The following is a 19826-nucleotide window of genomic DNA, read 5'->3' as shown; positions in this document are numbered from 1 at the left end:
AAAGCAGTTTCCCCCTGGATGTGGATAACAAGACAGGCGCTGACATCAACCTCGAAAGGGAGCGGTATCTGGTGGTTACTTAGGTTCGCTTGCATGTTATGTGGGTCATCACAATAGCACAACCAGAAAGGAATATCTCCCGTTCTTATGCAAGATGGAGATCGCTGTTATAACGCGAGGGCCAGTATAGCGAAGGCGAAGCAGTACTTTTCAATGAATTGAACGGATTGACCAGACTACTGACCATGATCATAACCCCGTCGAAAAATTATAAGCAGTCTCTGACTGAACGGGTACGTAATGAATGGGCCAACTTAATCACAAGCATATTTCCACACTTTGGGATATTTTTCTAAGGCGGATAATTGAGCTAAGAAATGAAAAGACGTTGTACCAAATACTGACGGAATGAATTATATTATTTAAGGTGTAAATTTTTTTTATAATTAAACAATTGAGTAGTTTTTATATTTTTTTAAATATTTAAAAAAAAAGTGACACCTTTTAGATGGAAAACGACATAGTGGGTCCAAAACTATAAGTCATATATTTATTTTGAATGTTTACATATGTAAATATTGGTTACAAAGTATATTGGCGAAAGAATATGAATTTCAAGGTTTTCAGGTTTTCCAACTTGCGATACATCGTCAGCTACAAAACGTTACCATTGTATCGTCGAACAGTCAATTCTAAAAAGGGAATTATAGTTTTAAGAATTTCTATTAGTGAATACCTATTCGTATAAATATATACAAATCCCCACCTTTGTATCCGTTAGCAAATTGAGTTGAGGATAAATTGTGATTAAGTGTTCAATTATTTTTTATATTTTTCAGTTCGATTAGTATTTGCCTTACACTCCTAAATTAACGCCGCTATTACACAAACGACAACATTCCTTCGTCTGCTTCCGTATTTTATTGATCTTGTAACTGTTCCGAATGGAGACGTTGCCTTCCTGGGCGCCATCATTAGCATTTGAGTCCTAATTTTAGGTTGCTATATTAATATGCAAGTTACAAATAAATTTATTCACAATAAATTTACTATTTATTCAAAGAGCAAGCAGTTACATTAGAAAAACGTTAGTTTTATACTACTACTTTCTGGGAAGTATGATCAGTCCTAGTAAAACGCTGGAATTGTACAGGGTGTCCACGGGATTTGTCATAAGTTTAGTTTGAATTTTATTCGATTTTTAGTAAAATAAAGGAATAGCTGAATATTCTTTATCTTTGTTCGTTAATTTAGTTAAAATGTGAGTTCCTCTCATTAAGCTGTAGTATTTAAATAAAAGAACCGAAACAACATCCATTTTTTGGAGGATTGGAAAGTTTACCTGTATCAAAAACTACTGTCACCAGATGAAAATCGCAGCTATAACATTTCAAAACCGTGGGACACCATATACACTAAAAAACACTCTTTAGATTCCTATAAAAAAGCTATATATATAACCCATTACTAGCGTTCACTCGGTAATGAAACACAGACTTAAGCAAATGATTGGGTATTAGTACCAGCAAATGCAAAAAAAAAAAAAATTACGATTATTTTGCCTTATTTAAAAACTTATTTATTTGATAGCCACATTAGACAGTTTGGTTTAATTCATCGCTAAATGAGATGCGAGTTAAGGGCTGGTATCTTTGCAAACCCTATACATACTAATAGTACATACATACTAATGGTATTAAAGCAAATCTGCAAGATAACCCATGCAAAGCACGGATAACATACATATATACCAAGCATGAAACTAGTTGCTGCATATAGGAATTATAGTTAGGGAACACTTATGTTTCGTGTTGAGTATTCAGCCAGCAATGGGTTAGATTTGTTCTAATGACAAAGTATAACGTAAAATGACCTGATAGAAGGTAAAAATAGTAACTAAAGTTTAAAAAAATGTATGCTGTAATTTTTTGAAATAACGATATGCTACATAAATACGGTCATAAATTCTTTCATGGATTCAATCTTAATTAAAAACTAACAATATATGGTACACATATTATATAATGTACATACAATATCAATTAGTGACAAAATCATTAAACTCATAGGACCGAATATAAATTTGCAGCTATATAGTTTTCTTAAGTTACGCAACCAAATTCACAATTTAATAGTTTGTATTTTTATCAATTAAATTTGTATTTGTCTCAACCAAATTTACATGTTTTCCAATTACGAATTTTTCCCAACAAAATTCGCATTTTCATAAATGTCGGACGCGGCATCAAAATTAATATGAATTCGCCGACCTTAGGGTCGATTAGGAATTTCTCTGATAAAAAGTTATATATACGCTCGACGAAACCGTAATGATGCATTTATGGGGTATCTTGGTCTTGGAATGCTCTCCAGTAGTATTTCACTACATTTTGTAAATTTACTAGAGACTCCCTAAGTTCACCCTAGGTTCACTCTATAGACTATAATGAGTAGCACGGCAAAATTGGGAACAGAACAACTGGGTCCTTCAGATATGAAAGATTTTGTTGATTTTTTATGTAAGAATATTTGGGTACATGTTTCATGTTTAATATACGCGTTTATGTTTAATATACGCGATATTCAATTGGATTCACATTATATCTCTCAGGGAGAAGAGGAAACTTTGACCTTTAGGAGCTAGGATGAACTTAAGGGAAGGTTCGCGGTAAATTTTCGAGATGGGGTAATATATTTACTTTATTTGAGCAAATATCGTATCACAGAATATTTTGAAGCCCAGGCACCATGTCCATAGACCACCATAATTTTTTTTTTTCAGATTTTTCGGCTGGGTAGTTTCTGAGAATGGGACGGACCCCTGCGCTCCTTTCCCATGTGACTGACTTTGACTTGAAAAGTGTTAATCGAGAACTTTAATTTGATACACCACATGAAAAAAAAATTTCACCCCCTTTAAGCTCACCGCGAAGTCAGATATTTCATCGCTAGTAGTATAACCTTTTCTAAAAAACTACGAAAATCAGACGGCAGTTAATGCAATAAATTTTAATCAAATATTGCTTAGCAACCTTTGAGTGTTTTACAACAACTTTATCTTTTATTGTATCAAAGGCTAGTAGACGTTTTTGGCCCAAAAAATTGTAAACTTCACATAGAACGACGAAATCAAATTCGATGTTAATCCGTACAACTGTTTCTGAGCAAAATACGTGTGACGGGCGGACAGATAGATAGGCAGACAAACCGACAGCAAACCAATTTGTTTACGGTTTTGTTTTACATAGAAGCTTATAATGAATGAAATATTTAATTTCAATATACAGGCAGCATAACTTCCTTTTTTAAAATGCGCGCCACTCAGTTAGTTGATGTCATAGCGGAGTGCTAGTGGTCTCGTTCAAGAGGGGATACTGTAAAGTTTTGTCCCGACACGGTTCAGTCGCCATCATGCATTGGAATAGTGAGGAGCGTGCCTTTGCCGTTGAGGTTTACTTTTCAAGCGGATGTTCGGTTATTGCAACACAGCGTGCATTTCGGAATCGCTTTAATTAGCCCCGTTGGCTCCCGTCCTAGACCGCAAATCAATTGTTACATGGGTCACTACATTCAGACAAACTGCAAGTGCGACAAAAGGAAGAACTGGAGTCCCTCGGCCCATTAGATCACCTGAGAACATTGAAGCAGTGAGAGCGTCAATGTTGCGATCGCCCTGGCGTTCTGCGCGCAAACACGCATCTGTCCTTGGACTATCCGATCGTTCTGTGAGAAGAATTCGTCGTGATGTTCTTCATTTTCATCCCTATAAGATGGCGATAGTGCAGAAACTTTCAGAACGTGACTTCAATTCTCGGATGAACGCGTGTGAGCTTCTTCTTGATGTCGTTCCCGAGGGTGCTATTGTTTTTTTTAGCGATGAAGCCCATTTTCATTTGTGTGGGTCGGTTAACAAACAAAACATGCGCTACTGGGCTGACACCAACCCTCGAGAATTGCATCAAAAGCCTTTGCATTCACCCAAAGTCACAGTGTGGTGTGCAATTTCCTCAGCTGGAATTATTGGTCCCTGGTTTTTTGAGGAAAATGAGGTTACAGTGACAGTGAATTCGGACCGGTATGTAAACATGCTACAGAATTTTTTTTCCCACGGCTAGAAAATATGGATTTGGGGGACACTTGGTTCCAACAAGACGGTGCAATAGCACACACTTCAAGAGCATCGATGGCTGTTTTGAGGGAACACTTTCCAGAGCGCCTTATCTCAATTAGAGGCGATTTGGAATGGCCGGCACGCTCTCCCGATCTGTCCCCTTGTGATTTTTTTCTATGGGTTTTCTTGAAATCCCGTGTTTATGTGAACCGTCCAAGAAGCCTACAAGATTTGAAGACCAACATCCAAGAAGAAATTGCCAGCATAACACCTGCTATGCTAACAAGAGTCATGACAAACGCCAGAAATCGGTTTACGCAATGTATGGAGAATGGAGGACGTCCCCTAACAGATTTGATCTTCAAAACAATGTAAATAAAAACTTTAGACATGTACCTACACTATAAAAAATAAATAAATATTTTCCGATGCATACAATAGTTTTTATTGAGTTTTGAAAAAAGGAAGTTATGCTGCCGCACCCTGTATATATATAATTAATATCACTTTACTTAAAATATTGAAAACATGTTTACCGTTGAACTCAAGGAGGTTCGCAGTATATTTTCGACATATAAAAATATAGTATTATTAACTTTATTCACGCAGACATTGTAGCAGAGAGTTTTTTGAGGCCTAGATGCCATGCGCACGGACCACCATAATTTCTTTCAAATCTTTGGTTGTGTAGTTTTTGAGAATAATTCCTTGAGGTAAGTGTTTCCTTACGGGCCCCTGCAATCCTCCCCTTTGCACCCAGTGTCAGAACTAATATTTGCTTCGAAAAGTACTAATCGAGACCTTTCATTTGATATGCCACTTGATTATATTCGGCGTTTTTGTCAGTTTACAGGTATTTATCCCGTTAGGAAAGCTCCCCATATAAGCAAAATTCGGGTGCTGCAAATTTTTTTCCTTCAAATCTAGCCATGTCGGATATCAAATCAAGAATGTTGAATGGTAATTTATAAAAAAGTGCTCATTTTTAAAAATCAACCGAACGGAAAATCTGAAAAGAAAACAGCGATGCTCCTATAGCGCTTCATCATATTCCTCTTATTCTTTTGCTACAAATATGCTTTTTGCTGTAGTTAATCCAAGGAGTATCAAATGTATATATTCTTAAATTTATACTGACCATATAGAGGTAATAGGAGTTTTCGTAACAAACGGTTGGTTCTAAATTAACAAAGTAATAATAAATCAAGAACTTAATAGCTTCATGAAGAAGAGCACAACGCGGACATTAAAGATAGCACGGCACCCGTATCCGGAGGAGAGAGAGAGCATCACATGAGACAACATAGACGCTATCGAGGAATGCAGGAACACTAGGAAATTGGATGCGCAAGAAAGCTTGGCGATTCTAAGGGAACTAGAACGGAAGAGATTGAAGAATGACACGGGCAACGCGCAATCGAAGCTTCTGAGAGAGGTGGCAAGTGAGACACCGGACAACATAAGTGTCAAGGCGATGTCAAATTATAATAAGTTGTCGGCTAACAGTTAAAAGATCCCCGGAAGAAATCAATGGTTTTTTTATTTAGATTCTCAAAATTCATTGCTGGAAGAGAATTTAACACGCAACACACCACATTTGGTAGTCTCCAAGTCTGCTTCATATCGTCCGCCAAGAGGGCGTGGTTTCGGATTTTTCCTAGCTGTTTCTCATCAGTGTTCCGGTCCAACGGTACGGCTGTATCGATTCAAAAGCAGAGGTAGATCGGGTCTGTTGTGATTAACACTATGGTCGATGACAATCGTGTGATTCCATAGTAGTTTGACTCGATCATTTTCCAACATTCTCTTCGTGGTATAATTATAATAAGAATGGTAGGTTGCCACTAAGTTATACTTCAACGCAAGGTTTTCATGGAGAATCTTGCAGACGGAGGTATGATGATTGGTGTATTCGGTACTGCTCAACATCCTGCACGTAGATGTTACGTGTTGGATGGTCTCCTCTTCACAGTTGCATAACCTACAACTGGAGTTGGTGATTGAGGAGTCGTGAAGAATGTACCGTTTATAATTTCTTGTGGGGAGCGAAGCATCCTGAATTGAAGTTAAGAATGCTTTGGTCTTGTAGAAAAGTACACCATTAGCCAATCATTTGTTTGAGGCTTCGATGTCAATGCCTGGCAACAACAAATTTTTTATATGATCTCCGTGAATGGGTTTCTCTTTCCACATGTCGATCTTCTGTTGGACTGAAGTAACATTCGACATGGGATCCCATTCTCTGCTTCTCTAGTTCAAAGGAGATAATTAATTATTTGCCATGACGGTAGCCTGATGTAATCGGCTAGAGGATTGTTTCTCGAAGAAAAACTCACGAAGAGAATGCACTTGATTGTAGTGCAATGTTTTAAATCAAGTACCCCACGTGCTCCCTGATGACGTAGGATAGTGATCCTAAATTTTTCGGTAGTTCTATTGGACATGCTGTCGTTTGCAAGAACTACCCTTACCCGTCTATTGATAGATTCTAATTCCGTATTACTCCACTGTATCACACCGAAAGTATAAAGAAGGGCGGGAATGGCGAAGGTGTTGATTACCATGATTTTATTTTTCCCGAACACCCCCGTTTTAAGGACAAGATCCAGACGTCGTTCAAATTCCCCCAGCAACTTAGATTTCATTATTGTCACAGCAGGTGTTGTTGCTTGCAATATGCCGAGGTATTTGTAGACGTCGTCCGAATCCATACCCTCAATTCGGATGTTATTATGGCTGTATCCTTCGTTATCGGTGTATTTTCCCCGAACAATTGTTTTTATGCGACATTTCTCCAATCCCAATTGCATGCCGATATCCCTGCTGAACTGGATGGTGATGTCCAGCAAGGAGCGAAGTTGGTTCTCGTCTTTGGCATACAATTTGATGTCGTCAACATACATTAAATGGCTTAATGTATATTTCGACAATATGCCATGTTTGACTTGGAACCCGTATTTGCTTTTAAGCAAAAGATGGGTTAGTGGATTTAAAGCCAAACAAAACCACAGTGGGCTTAGAGAGTCGCCTTGGAAAATGCCACGCCTGATTGGTATCTCTTCTGATGTTTGTGAGGATAACTTCGTGCTCAAATTCTTCATTACTGTTCTCAGAAGAAGAACGACATTCGGGGTGATTTCGTATAAGCGTAACCTTGTAGTAACCACGAATGTGATATGGAGTCAAAGGCTGATTTACAATCGATGTAGGCTGTCGAGATATTTCGGTTTTGATATAGATATATATATATGGAGGAACGAAACTGTTTTACGGTGCAGGGCTTCGGAAACTCAGTGCCGGCGGTTTTTGGGAGTGAGCAAGCGGGCTCTCGGCCGTCGATATCCAACGACCGCAGTGCCTCAGTAGTGGGAAACTTGGCTACTGTCGCATCTAATGCTACAAGAGATAATGGTGGAGTGGAAACTAGGTCAACACCGGATCCTTTTAGGAGGAGTTCGAAGCTTTTGAGATCACCACCGGTGAAAATGGTTCTATTTGGTAGTAGAGATTCGTCGTGGGACTCCGAAAGAAATATGAATTCCTTGTCGTGCAAGGCGCCAAAGTAAACGAGAACATACCGGAATGGCGTTCGTTACACGCGGGGAACGAATAGATGAACTATGCGAGTTGGAATATCCATTAAAATATTCGAGCCTTGATAAGAGGCATTAAATTGCCTTATATCACTCGAAGAAAAGCACTCCTAAGCGTCAGGTGGCAAGGTCACAAGGCAAACACAGGTGAAAGCCTCTTCACGAAGATCGGTAATGTCATGATTGCAGCCACAACACCTGCAAAGGTGGAAGAAACCAACGCCCGGAGGCCCGAACAATGGATTAAGGTGAGCAACAAAAGGAAAAAGGACAGAAAGAAACTCCGCCCGGAAATAATAATTATTTCCAAGAAGGGAAATATGTTCTATGCGGACATCCTCCCAAAAGTGAAATCAGAGCCGGAACCGATGGATTTGGGGGATAGTGTAAGCCGTATCAGGCGAACGCAGAGAGGAGATCCGATGCTGGAATTAAGTAGATCCGCCGACAAGTCGGCCGATAACTTCCGCGGGAAGGTGGAAAAGGTATTAGGAGAGGAAGCTGAGGTAAGAGCTCAGAAGGAAGAGATAGTGGTTGAATGCTAGCATCTAGAGGAGGTCACCTCACGGGAGGACATCTGTGCTGCGCTAAAGCAACAGTTAGCGATATGGACCAGAGTGCCATAAAAAGGATGAAGGAGGCATATGGTGGCACACAGACCGCTATTATTAGTTTGCCGGCGGAATCAACTATTAAGTTGATTATCAAAGGCAGGGTAAGAAAAGGTGGGGTCGCGTGCAGGCTCAGGGAGCAAACATCTCTAAAGAGATGCTTCAGATGCCTAGATTTTGGGCCACTTGCAGCGGCAGGAAGTGCAGGGAAGAGGGCCAAAGATTGCACCGGAGATCCACGGTGTATGCAATGTAGTGGGAAAGAGGGCGAGGATAACCAGCATGTTGCGGGAAGCAGCAGATGTCCGGTAGATAGGAGGGAGCTGAATCGCACAGGCAAATGAGATTGATACAAATCAATCTCAATCACTGTGAGGCAGCTCAGGACCTGCTCTCGCAAACCATTCGAGAGTCGAATCTGGATGTCGCGGTAATTCGCGAGCCGTACAGAAACCACGGCGGTGCGACTTGGGCGGTGGATGCCGCAATCTGGGCGTGCGGAAGACAGGCCATTCAGGAAGTAATGGCCCTCCTGGCAGCCGGTTTTATAAGGGCGAAGGTCAACGGTGTCTATATTTACAGCTGCTACGCTCCTCCTAGTGCAATCTTAGCACAATATGAAAAGATGTTAGATAGTCTGGTGTTGGACGCTAGAGACCGCAGCCCTAAAATCATTGCGGGCGATTTCAACGCGTGGGCCCTGGAGTGAGGAAGCCGATCGGCGAACACCAGGGGCCAAATTCTGCTAGAGTCAATCAATGACATTCTGGAGATAGAAAGGCTAAAGCGGTTGGCTGGTCTATCGGAGCTTTCGAGAAGGAGACATTCCTTGCGGAATTGGAGGGAGTCCATGATCTCAGCGTGTAACCTAAGCATGCAACGCTACGATGCCACGACGATGTTTGCACGACGGCAAGAGGCCAAACTGCTGGTGGAACAAGGAGATCGCTGCCTTGAAATACTCTTGTTTCCAAGCGGGGAGACTTTCCCACAGGACAAGGGGAAGGCCGGAGCACCAGAAGCGTGAGGAGCAGTACAGAGATCTGCGAAGCAACCTTAAGAAGGCCATACGAAGAAGCAAGCGGGAATGCTACTAGAAGCTCTGCATGGACGGATGGAATGGATGGAATACGAATCCATGGGGTACCACCTACCAAGTCGTAATGAAGAAGATCCGCGAGGAAAAATCACCTCATATGGCATGCCCAAGGCTCTTGTTCCAAATAATTACAACTCTTTTCTCGCAGCAGGAGCAAGATGAAAGTGACCCCCAACTGGCAGCTCAGCAGGACGTCTTCTCGATCCCTGGTGTTACCGAGGAGGAATTTCGGGAAATCTGCCGACGAATTGGGGATAGCAGCGCTCTGGGATTGGACGGAATTCCGAACAAGACTCTGAAGGTGGTGGTTAAGGCCAGCCCAAGGTGGTTCGCAAGCACATTCGAATCGTCCATGGCGGAAGGAGTATTTCCCGCCCAGTGGAAGAGGCAGAAACTGGTGTTGCTACCGAAGCTCCAAAAACCACCCGGCGTCCCCTCTTCATGTCGCCTTATTAGTCTCTTAGACACCATGGGGAACATGTTGGTGAGGGTGATATACAACAGGCTGCTCCCGTTCATCGAGCTTGCGGGTGGTCTTTCGGGGCGGCAATATGGGTTTCGGCGAGCCCGTTCTACGGTCGATGCAGTAGCAAAGGTCGTGGAATTGGCTCGAAATGCAATGGCCATGGGCAAATGCTGTGCTCTGGTGACGCTGGACGTGAAAAGTGCTTTTAACTCAGCCAACTGGGGCTGGATTAAAGGCGCTTTGGCCAAACTGGGTGTTCCTAGTAACCTGGCTCGGCTAATCGAGAGTTACCTTTCGGACAGACTTCTCTGGTTCGAGACGGACGACGGGCCGATGGAGCACATTGTGACAATAGGTGTGCCTCAAGGTTCTGTATTGGGACCACTGCTGTGCTTGGCCTACGCGTGCCAGAGGAGGCAACGCTGATTGGTTTTGCGAACGACCTGGCGGTAGTTGCAATTGCAAAGCATCCCGAGCATGTGGAGCTTTATGCAAATGAAGCCATTCATACCATCAAGTCATGGTTACGAATGGCCAAGCTAGACCTGGTGGACGAAAAGACGGAGGCGGTCCTCATTACCAACCGCAGGAAGAACAATAGGGTTAATATCCGGGTTGGTAATCGTGAGATTGTCTGAAAATCAATTGTCAAATACCTGGGGGTGATGATGATGCCAAGCTGAGTTTCAAGGGACACTTGGATTATGCGCGACAAAAGGCAGCAAATGCTAACTCTTCCCTTGCAAGGGTGATGTCTAACGTGGTAGGGCCGAAGTATAGTCGCAGGCTAATCATCACGGGAGTGGTGAAGTCGATCCTGTTATACGCAGCCCCTGTCTGGGCGGGAGCGTTGAACCACGCTGTCAACCGGAGGAAGATAAGTTCGGCCTACCGACCAATTGGGCTAATGGTGTGCAGCCCATTTAGGACGGCGTCGACGGATGCAGTGTGTGTCATCGCGGGAAAGATCCCTATGGATCTTCTAGCGAGCGAGGCACACTGGCTCTATGAAAAACGAAAGGCAAATCCAGCTGAGGTGAATGCGGATTTCCGAAAAGCCATCACGTGGCAACAACGGTGGGATCACTCCGACGAGAGCTGCTGGACCCAGACATTGATCCCGTGTATCGAGAAATGAGTCGACCGAAAGCACAGAGAACTGAACTACCACCTAACACAGTTCCTTACGGAGCACGGTGACCACAGCCCTCCCCCGCGAAGTAATACTTTACGGTGGTCCCGAGAGGGGCGGAAGAGTGGGGGTCGTTTTAGTGCTGCTACCTGCCGCAGCAGCGTCTTTTTAAGATTTCCACCTCCCTCCTATACATATATATATATATATATTTTTATTTTTGTGCGTACATGGAGGTGGAAAATCTTAGAAAGACACGTCCGGCGCAGCTCCGCCGCCCGAACGCCCGAACTACAGGGGGCGCGTGTGGGATTCACACCCACTAAAAACCACCCCCGGTCTCTCCAGCCCTAGCCCCCGCGGGACCACCATTAAGGCATTACTTCGCGGGGTAGGTTTGCTCTTAGACACTCATCCTTCTCCTATTTGCGGCCTTCCTCCTTCTTTGTTCCTTCAGCAACTCCTCCTGCATTTGGATGATTGCGGAGCCAACCGCAAGCCACTTCTCCTCGGACTCCAGCATCTCAGTAACCAAGCTCTCCGGGGTCCCGCTCCTGCCCAGCACCTGGTTTAAGCTCCTTCTCTCCATCGCAAATCGTGGGCAGTGAAACATCACATGCTCTGGATCCTCCGGTATGCCATCGCATCTGGGACAGTTCGGAGAATCATCCAACCCAAAGCGGTGCAGATACTGCCTGTAACAACCACCGTGTCCCGTGAGGAACTGGATAATGTGGTAGTTGGTCTCCCCATGTTTTCGCTCAAGCCACACCCTAATGTTGGGAATGAGCCTGTGCGTCCACCGACCTTTCGCAGACTCGTCCCATCTGCGTTGCCAGAGATCAAGCGACTCTGACCTTGCCGCATTTCTACGCTGTGCATGCCCCTCCATATGTCTTGCATTGTACAGGACACTCATTTCTTTGGCCAGAATGTCAACCGGGATCATGCCTGCCACCACCAATACTGCCTCATCTGATGTGGTTCTAAAAGCACTGCAAACCCTCAAAGCCATCCGCCGGTAAACCGAGTTCACCTGCTTCCGTTTCTGAGAGTTTGCAAGCGCCTCTGCGCACACAGGCGACGAGTAGAGCAGAATGGAGAGCACCACTCCGGCTAGCACCAACCTCCGGCAATGTTTCGGCCCACCAATATTTGGTAACATTTTTGCAAGTGCCGTGGTGGCACTGGCTGCCTTTTGGCATGCATACTCTAGGTGCTCCCTAAAACTCAATTTGGTGTCAATTATTACCCCCAGGTATTTGTTAGCCGGCTTTGATACGACCGTATGTCCACGGACCTCCACTTTCACAGTGTTATTTTTTCTGCGGTTCATTATTAAGACCGCTTCCGTTTTCGCGTCCGTAAGGTTAGCCCGGCCTTTTCTAGCCAGGACTTTACCGCTCTCACTGTTTCCGTTGCGTAAACCTCCACATCTTCTGGGTGTTTTGCTGCAACAACCACAGCTAGGTCATCAGCAAAGCCGACAATCGTAGTCCCCTCTGGGACGGGAAGAGCAAGCACCCCATTATACATGATATTCCACAACAGGGGACCAAGTACCGATCCCTGTGGTACCCCGGCTGTGACAATGTACTCTTTGGGGCCCTCATCCGTCCTGTACCAGAGAGTCCTCTCTGAGAGGTAGTTTTCCACCAAATTCGCTAAGTATCCGGGGACACCTATGTCAGCCAACGCCCCTTTAATTCTATTCCAGTTGGCCGAGTTGAATGCGTTTTTGACATCCAACGCCACCACGGCACAGCAGCCGCCAGAAATCAGTGCACCTTTTGCCAGGTTTACCACCATGCCAATTGCGTCCACCGTAGAGTGGGCGCGTCGGAAACCAAACTGGCGTTCCGACAAACCATTGCTGGCTTCGACGATGGCAGGAGTGTGTTGTAGATGACTCTCTCCATCATCTTCCCTATTGTATCCAACAGGCAGATAGAACGATACGATGCTGGGTTTCCAGGTGGCTTGCTAGGCTTCGGAAGCAACACCAACTTTTGCTTTTTCCACTGGGCGGGGAATATTCCCTCTTTTAGGCACGCCTCGAAGATGTTGGCGAAAAGGTCGGGCCTAGTCTTCACTGTCAGTTTCAAAGCTCGGTTGGGGATGCCATCCAAACCTGGGGCCTTGTTGTCACCGATCCTACCACATATTTCCCGCAGCTCGTCCACAGTTACAGGCGGTATTATGCTGTCATTTGGCTGGACAAAAATTTGCCTTCCCCTATTTTCGTGGTGAGGGTACAGAGTGGTAACAATCTGTTTCAGGAAGCGCGGACAGGTCACCTGGGGTGATTTCCGCAGCCTTTTCATCACCACTCTGTAAGCCTCGCCCCAAGGGTTAATGTCGGCATGGTCACATAGCTGTTTGAAGCAGTTCTAAAAGAACAAAAGTTCCTCCGGATGGTTTCCTTTAGGCGGCTACGCAATTGCTTGTGTGCTTCCTCTCGACCGTCGCCACCAGGTTTTCCCCTGAGCCTCTGGCAAAGCCTCCTTGCCCGAAAACGTGCGGTTCGCAAACTTGCGATTTCGTTGTTCCACCAGTAGTTGGGTTGCCTACTGGGGAGCAATCGCCTTCTGGGCATAGTAGCATCGCATGCTTCCGTCACCCATCGGGTGATTTGGGTGGCTTTCTCCCCAGCCGTACCATTCAGGGTATATATATATGTATATATCAGCCTACCGTCATGGCAAATAATAAATTATTTCCCTTAAACTTGAGAAGCAGAGAATGGGATCCCATGTCGAATGTTACTTCAGTCCAACAGAAGATCGACATGTGGAAAGAGAAACCCATTCACCGAGGTCACATCAAAAATTTGTTGTTGTCGGGCATTGACATCGAAGCCTCCAACAAATGGTTGACTAATGGTGTACTGTTCTATGAGACCGAAGCATTCCTAACTTCAATTCTGGATGCTTCGCTCCCAACAAAAAATTATAAACGGTACATTCTTCACGACTCCTCAATCACCAACTTCAGTTGTAGGTTATGCAACTGTGAAGAGGAGACCATCCAGTACATAACATCTGCGTGGATGTTGAGCAGTACCGAGCACAAATCGTCATAACTCCGTCTGCAATATTCTCCATCAAAATCTTGCGTTGAAGTATAACTTAGTGGCAACCTACCATCCTTATTATAAGTATACTCCGCAGAGAATCTTGGAAAATGATCGGGTCAAACTACTGTGGGATCACACTATTGCCACCGACTAGAGTGTTAATCATAACAGACCCGATCTAATTCTGCTTCTGAAGGAAGAACGAGCGTGCTTTATAATCGATGTAGCCGTGCCGTTGGACCGGAACACTATTGAAAAAGAGCACAAAAAAATCCGGAACGGCGGCCCCTTGGCAGACGATATGAAGGAGATTGGTAGACTACAAAAGACCGAAGTAGTCCCAGTGGTAATTTCAGCGACGGGATTAGTCCCGCAGAACTTACATAAAGCGCTGAAAACGCTCGCTCTTAGGGCTGGACTATACATGGAGATGCAAAAAGCGGTTATCCTTGCAACCTGTGCTATAGTCCGAAGAGTCCTGTCTGGTAACAATCTGACCTAGTGGGTTTCAGTCTTGATCCGCACTGTCTTCGATTCAAGATCCATGTCTCTGTAGTGTAGAACCTCCGCGTCATTGGCTGAAGTGTTTGCGATAATCGGGATGTAGGAATACATTTTCGCATGGTCGCACACACTTTGCGTTAAAATGCATCATCTGTGTGATACGGGCCTTTGGATGTTGCCTTCAGCCCATCCTTAGGTTGCTCGCCCCTCGGTCTGGTTGGACGGGAAGAGGGTCCGTGGGCTTTTTTAACTATATATATATATTTCTGTGAGTTCATTAAGGAGAGGCGGAATATCCACCAAAATATCGACTCTGATACGTGGCATTAAAGTGGCCTATATTAGGGCGACGGAGGAGAGAACCGATCAACCGTCATGTGGCAAAGTCACCGTGAGACGCAGGTGACACTACCTCAACATGAGGTAGGTGACGTTGTTTGGGGAGCCCCATTGAACGGATGTTGTAAAGTTTAAAGTTTCCATCTAAAAAATTGTAAGGAAGTTACTAGTAAATTAAATTGAACTGATGTTATTACTTAGTAAAGTAGCTTCCATCTAAAAAACTGTAAGGAAGTTACTAATGAACAGAAAATTTGAATTATTACTTCGCAAAGTAGTTTTCAAAGCAAAAGAGAATTTTAAAAGGAACATTCATAACCGTAATTGATAAGCATCATGTAAAGATTTTTGTAAGCTTGGTAAAACTAGTATGTATAATTCCGTAAAAAATAACTTTGTAATATTAGAAAACAAGTGCGAAGTCCACACCTCTTGTAATCAGTTATGTAATTCATAAGAAAAAATTTTTGTAATATTAACATAGGTAATAAGCGTTTTGAGAATGAAGGGGGTCCTAAGTCCGCATCAACTTAATGCAGGACCGGACCAATTGGGGAGCAACTTACTCCCTCTTTTCTGGTCCACGGACCCCTCGCTTAGGGCTTGCACCCAAACTTTTAAAAAAGTCAAGCGACGACGGCTTTACGGTTTCTTACCAGGGCAGAGGCAAATCGTCAGACGCTGCCTCACCTCTGCCCTGGGAGCAGCGTGACCGTAGCGGCTCGCAGATGTTGAATGCTCCTCCCTAAAGCGTAGTACTAAGTTTTTCGCACGAAAAAATATTTTCGAACGAAATTTTTTCGCTGTGGAAAATTGACAGTGGAGATTTTCAATTTTAAAGAAAATAGCAGTGTTCCACAAAATACAAAAAATGTTTATCGATTCAGACTCTGATTCTGATTTGGAAGATGCTATTTCGTTATATAGTGCAGTGCTTGCCGAATCTATCAAAAAACAAAAAAAGAAAAGGCAAAATAAAAGCATTTATTTGAAGAAGCAACAAAAAAGTGGCAGGTTTGCAAGAGATGTGAGTTGTATTCTGCAAATTCGTTCAATTAGTATTTTTTAATTTGTCTAATATAGTTTCAGGATTTAATTAAAGATCCAATAAGATTCTGTGAAAATTTTCACATGGACGTGATAACTTTTCAGCGGATCCTATCGATGGTGACACCTTATTTGAAGCTCAAGAAAATGACTCGGCCAACAGATGGAATATCTCCGAATCAAAAGTTGGCGGCAGTGTTAGAGTAATATATATGTAGTTTCTTCTTATTTACATAGTTCAAAAACAACTATTGTATTTTAAGGTACTTCGCTTGCGGAAGTCTGCAAAGGCACATCGCTTCTGTGTATAGGATAATTCTCCAAATTCTAAAGATACACTCTAGCTGCAAAAAATCCAAACAAACTGAAAATTCTGCACATTCTTTTTCATTGCCAATCGAAGTTTCGGGAGATTCACTTTCATCTAGAATGAGCTCACTGCCGGATTTTTGGCACTGTTTTTTCCTTCCCCTATAACGTGCTAAATCTTTAAAAGATCTATAAATGGTCTTGCATTCCGCAACTGTAATAAAAGCACAAATATAATGCCTACACCAACATTTTCAAAAAACTATATTACCTGGTCTTTTCATTTCTTTGGAAATCTTCTCCCAACCGGCAGCCAATGCCGTACTTTTCCGATGCTCTGCTTCGGACAAATCCCACACAGCACTATTTTCTTTTAAAATTTTAATAATTTTTTTCTTTTCATCTACACTCAACTTTTTCATTTTAAATTCTATAAATTAGGTCCGTCCACTTACAATAGCCAAACACAATAGAATTTTATAGACTGTTGGTCAGTCAGTTTATCATCTGCCTATGTTATATTTTCGCGCGAAAATAATGTGTAGGTGCATTGTTTTCGCACGGAAATTTGACAACTGTGTGTAGATTTCTGTGGATAATTGTGTCTTAACTAATTTGGTCGAAATTTTTTCGTCCGAAAAACTTAGTACCACGGTGCGAAATTATTTCACAAATGCGAAATTTTTGACAGTTTTTATATGAGATTTCACGCGAAAAAGCGAACTTAGTACTATGCTTAAGCGAGGGGTCCGTGGACCAGAAAAGAGGGAGTAAGTTGCTCCCCAATCGGTCCGATCCTGCATTAAGTTGATGCGGACTTAGGACCCCCTTCATTCTCAAAACGAATATTTCAGCTCTGGCCAAGCTCTGGTCAATAAGGCGGATTTGCGCTCAATATAATTCGTAGGCATGTCGTGTTCTACGAATTATATAAAGGAGCATTCAACATCTGCGAGCCGCTACGGTCACGCTGCTCCCAGAGCAGAGGTGAGGCAGCGTCTGACGATTTGCCTCTGCCCTGGTAAGAAACCGTAAAGCCGTCGTCGCTTGACTTTTTTATAGGTAATAAGTTCGAAGACCACAGGACTTACTCATCTGGCACAAGCAAATCAACAGAAGTTTCTATAACCGGCATCAAAATCTTACCACTCAGCAGGAAGCTTTCTCGGGTGGGAGAATGTTTGAGCGCTTTCCCACAAGCCATCGACCGCCTAAGTCCGTCAGTTTGTTTGTTTTATGTTTGATTGGAACTTACAAGCAAAGCTTCTTGACCTGAGCAATAATGTAAGTTCCGGGTTGTTGCGAATGGACTTGGCGACCGAGGGTATTTAAGCTGCAGCGAGGCGGAAATAGAGCGGAGCTTTCGAAATTGGAGTAGCGGTCGTGTCTAGTAAGGAGTAGCGGTCGTGTATAGTAAGGAGTAATCGAAATTAAACTAGCGGTCATGTCGAGTACGGGCATTTAATGAGAGCCTGGGCGGTCGAGTATCAAGGACATTTAGGAAATTTTTGTAATATAAGGAAATTAGTGTAGTGCAAACTAAAAGATTAATAAAGTGTTAGTTAAAATAAAGAAGAGTGTTTTTCCTTTATTGCAACTGCGGAGCTTCCAAACAAATGGTAAGGCCTTAACTTCCTAATCTTTCGACAGCTTTAGTCGACAGCGAGGGACAAAGCGCCAGGAGACCATCGCTCCCAAGAAGTAAGCGCGCCTAGTTAAACACTAGGCTGGACTTGGGGCGACCTGTGCCCTAATATAAGACTCTCAAACAATAGGTGAGAACGCAGGCAAACGGAGTAGGGATGAAGTAATGAACCCCTTGATGTTTAGCATGCAGCCGAGAAGAAAAAGGCCTCTTCACCGAAGAAAGCTGAGTCGGCGAAAGCTCTGAGTTTCAACTTTGACAAAAAGAGTAGAGTCTTCACCTCATCAAGCCGAACAAGGGAGAAAAGTGTGCGGCAAAAAGCGGCAGAATTAAAAAAAACTCGTCCAAAAATAATCATCATTTCCAAGAAACGAGATATGCCTTCATATCAGGCGTACGCGGAAGGGGGCTCTGATGCTGGAGCTAAATAAATACAGCGAGAAGACAGCGGATACTTTTCGGGGCCAGGTGGAGAAGGTGCTAGGTGAGAAAGCTGAAGTAAAAGTTCCAAAGCAACAGATAGTAATCGAGGCCACATCACGAAAGGATATCTGTCGTGCGCTAAAGTAACAGTTCAACCTTTGTAGAAGAAAGCACAATAAAGAGAATGAAGAAAGCGTATGGAGGTCCACAGATCGCTATAATTAGCTTACTGGTTGAATCTAATTGGGTGGTGTACCAACTTAGGGAGCAAGTACCTCTCAAGAGATGCTTCAGATGGATTTCTAAACAGCATGTACTAGTGACACCGAAAAACAAGATTCGTATTTGCGTGCATCTGACACGCAAGTTGCTCGCTTCGCCACAACACTCCACCCACAGCTGAAACCAAAGGGGGTTTAAACGAGGAACCAGACGCGGGGCTCCCCCAACTCAGCTACCGCAAGTCAAAACGGACGCGTCGCGTGTCTCTCGCCCTGTTTGTTGATTTTTTCTTACTGGACGAAAAGTTTTAGACGAGCCAAGGAGACCCGTTTGATCGTGCACCCGACGTTGAGGCTATAATGATGTCGGCCTCGCGCGAGGACTTCGAAGGGGCACTCAGAAAGTGGCTGCAGTGGCTAACAAGGACCGTCCGTCCTAATTAGGACATGCATACGCGATTCAAGATCCTTGGGCACGTCAGCCACTATTTTCGCGTGGTTGATGGCTTCAGCTTTGGCATTGCGTCCTTAAGTAAACGCAACAGACCAGTAGCATAGACTCGTAGACCTGATGGCGAAAACAGGAGCGTTGAGTTCTTCCAGTATACCAGCTCCATGGGACTTTCAAATTCAATGTGGGGGACAAATGGGGACAAATTCTTCTCGATTGGCTGTCCGGAGGCCAAGTAGAATGAGTGGCAGAACCTGCAACCAAAAAGGGTCGTCTTGGACAATTATAGCGGCCTTCAGCGTCCTGTGCCACCTTTCGAGCATTCCATTGGACTACAGAGAAGTTTGCTCAACTCTGAAAAAAGGGAGGACCCAAATTGCATACCCTGATCGCTGATAATTGCCGGCACACCAAAGCGTGGAATCCATTCCAGACAGACGGCCTATGCACAAGATTGTGCAGTAATGTATTTCAGAGATGTCACCTCAGGCCACCGCGTGAACCTATCGATGATTGTGAGGCAACACCTGAAACCGTACGAGTCTTGCAAAGGGCTAATGATGTCGACGGGGATTGCGTGGAAACGCTTGGTGGACCGAGGGAACTCTCCTGCCTGTTTCGTAACATGCTTTGTAGTCATGCACTTCTGGCATGCGATGCACTGTCTGGCCCAATAATTTATGTCCTTCATCATAGACGGCCGGAAATACTTCGTTGTCCGAATGCCTTAGCATGGCAGATCGTGGACGGCATGAACTACTTCCTTTCGAAAATCGGCCGGAATGTATGGCCTTGGTCC

At 43.8% G+C, this 19826-nt stretch overlaps 2 protein-coding genes across 6 annotated transcripts in view; both read right to left on the bottom strand.

Moving 5' to 3' along the window:
• Nucleotides 1-523: 523 nt before the first annotated feature.
• Nucleotides 524-19826, bottom strand: part of LOC119647249 (tubulin polyglutamylase TTLL4-like) — a 429241-nt gene continuing 409938 nt past the window's right edge. For 2 of the 5 annotated variants that reach the window (XR_005248823.1, XR_005248825.1), the window contains 2 exons: nt 767-988; nt 524-692 (listed from right to left, as the gene is read on the bottom strand). The gene's annotated coding sequence lies outside the window, so the exon portion shown is untranslated. Of the gene's footprint in view, nt 693-766; nt 1003-1342; nt 1874-19826 lie in introns of all 5 variants that reach the window. The other 3 variants (XR_005248821.1, XR_005248824.1, XR_005248822.1) reach the window with 3 other exon arrangements.
• On the bottom strand, nt 15712-16709 carry LOC119661366. Its single transcript, XM_038070679.1, has 2 exons — nt 16559-16709; nt 15712-16501 (listed from the first exon to the last, which is right to left on the bottom strand). Exons 1-2 carry the CDS (start codon nt 16707-16709, stop codon nt 16227-16229), a joined length of 426 nt encoding a protein of 141 aa, XP_037926607.1. The 3' UTR covers nt 15712-16226.

The sequence above is a fragment of the Hermetia illucens genome, chromosome 1, assembly GCF_905115235.1.
Source record: "Hermetia illucens chromosome 1, iHerIll2.2.curated.20191125, whole genome shotgun sequence".
Classification (NCBI taxonomy): domain Eukaryota; kingdom Metazoa; phylum Arthropoda; class Insecta; order Diptera; family Stratiomyidae; genus Hermetia; species Hermetia illucens.
The sequence above is the reverse complement of the archived record's forward strand: the minus strand, read 5'-3'. Positions and strand labels throughout refer to the sequence as shown.

What these genes read in the sequence shown, in the direction of transcription:
- LOC119661366 (XM_038070679.1), bottom strand. Translation starts at nt 16,709, where the DNA reads ATGAAAAAGTTGAGTGTAGATGAAAAGAAAAAAATTATTAAAATTTTA. An exon ending in CAAAGAAATGAAAAGACCAG is followed by an intron (nt 16,502 to 16,558) that starts GTAATATAGTTT and finishes CTTTTATTACAG; the next exon opens with TTGCGGAATGCAAGACCATT.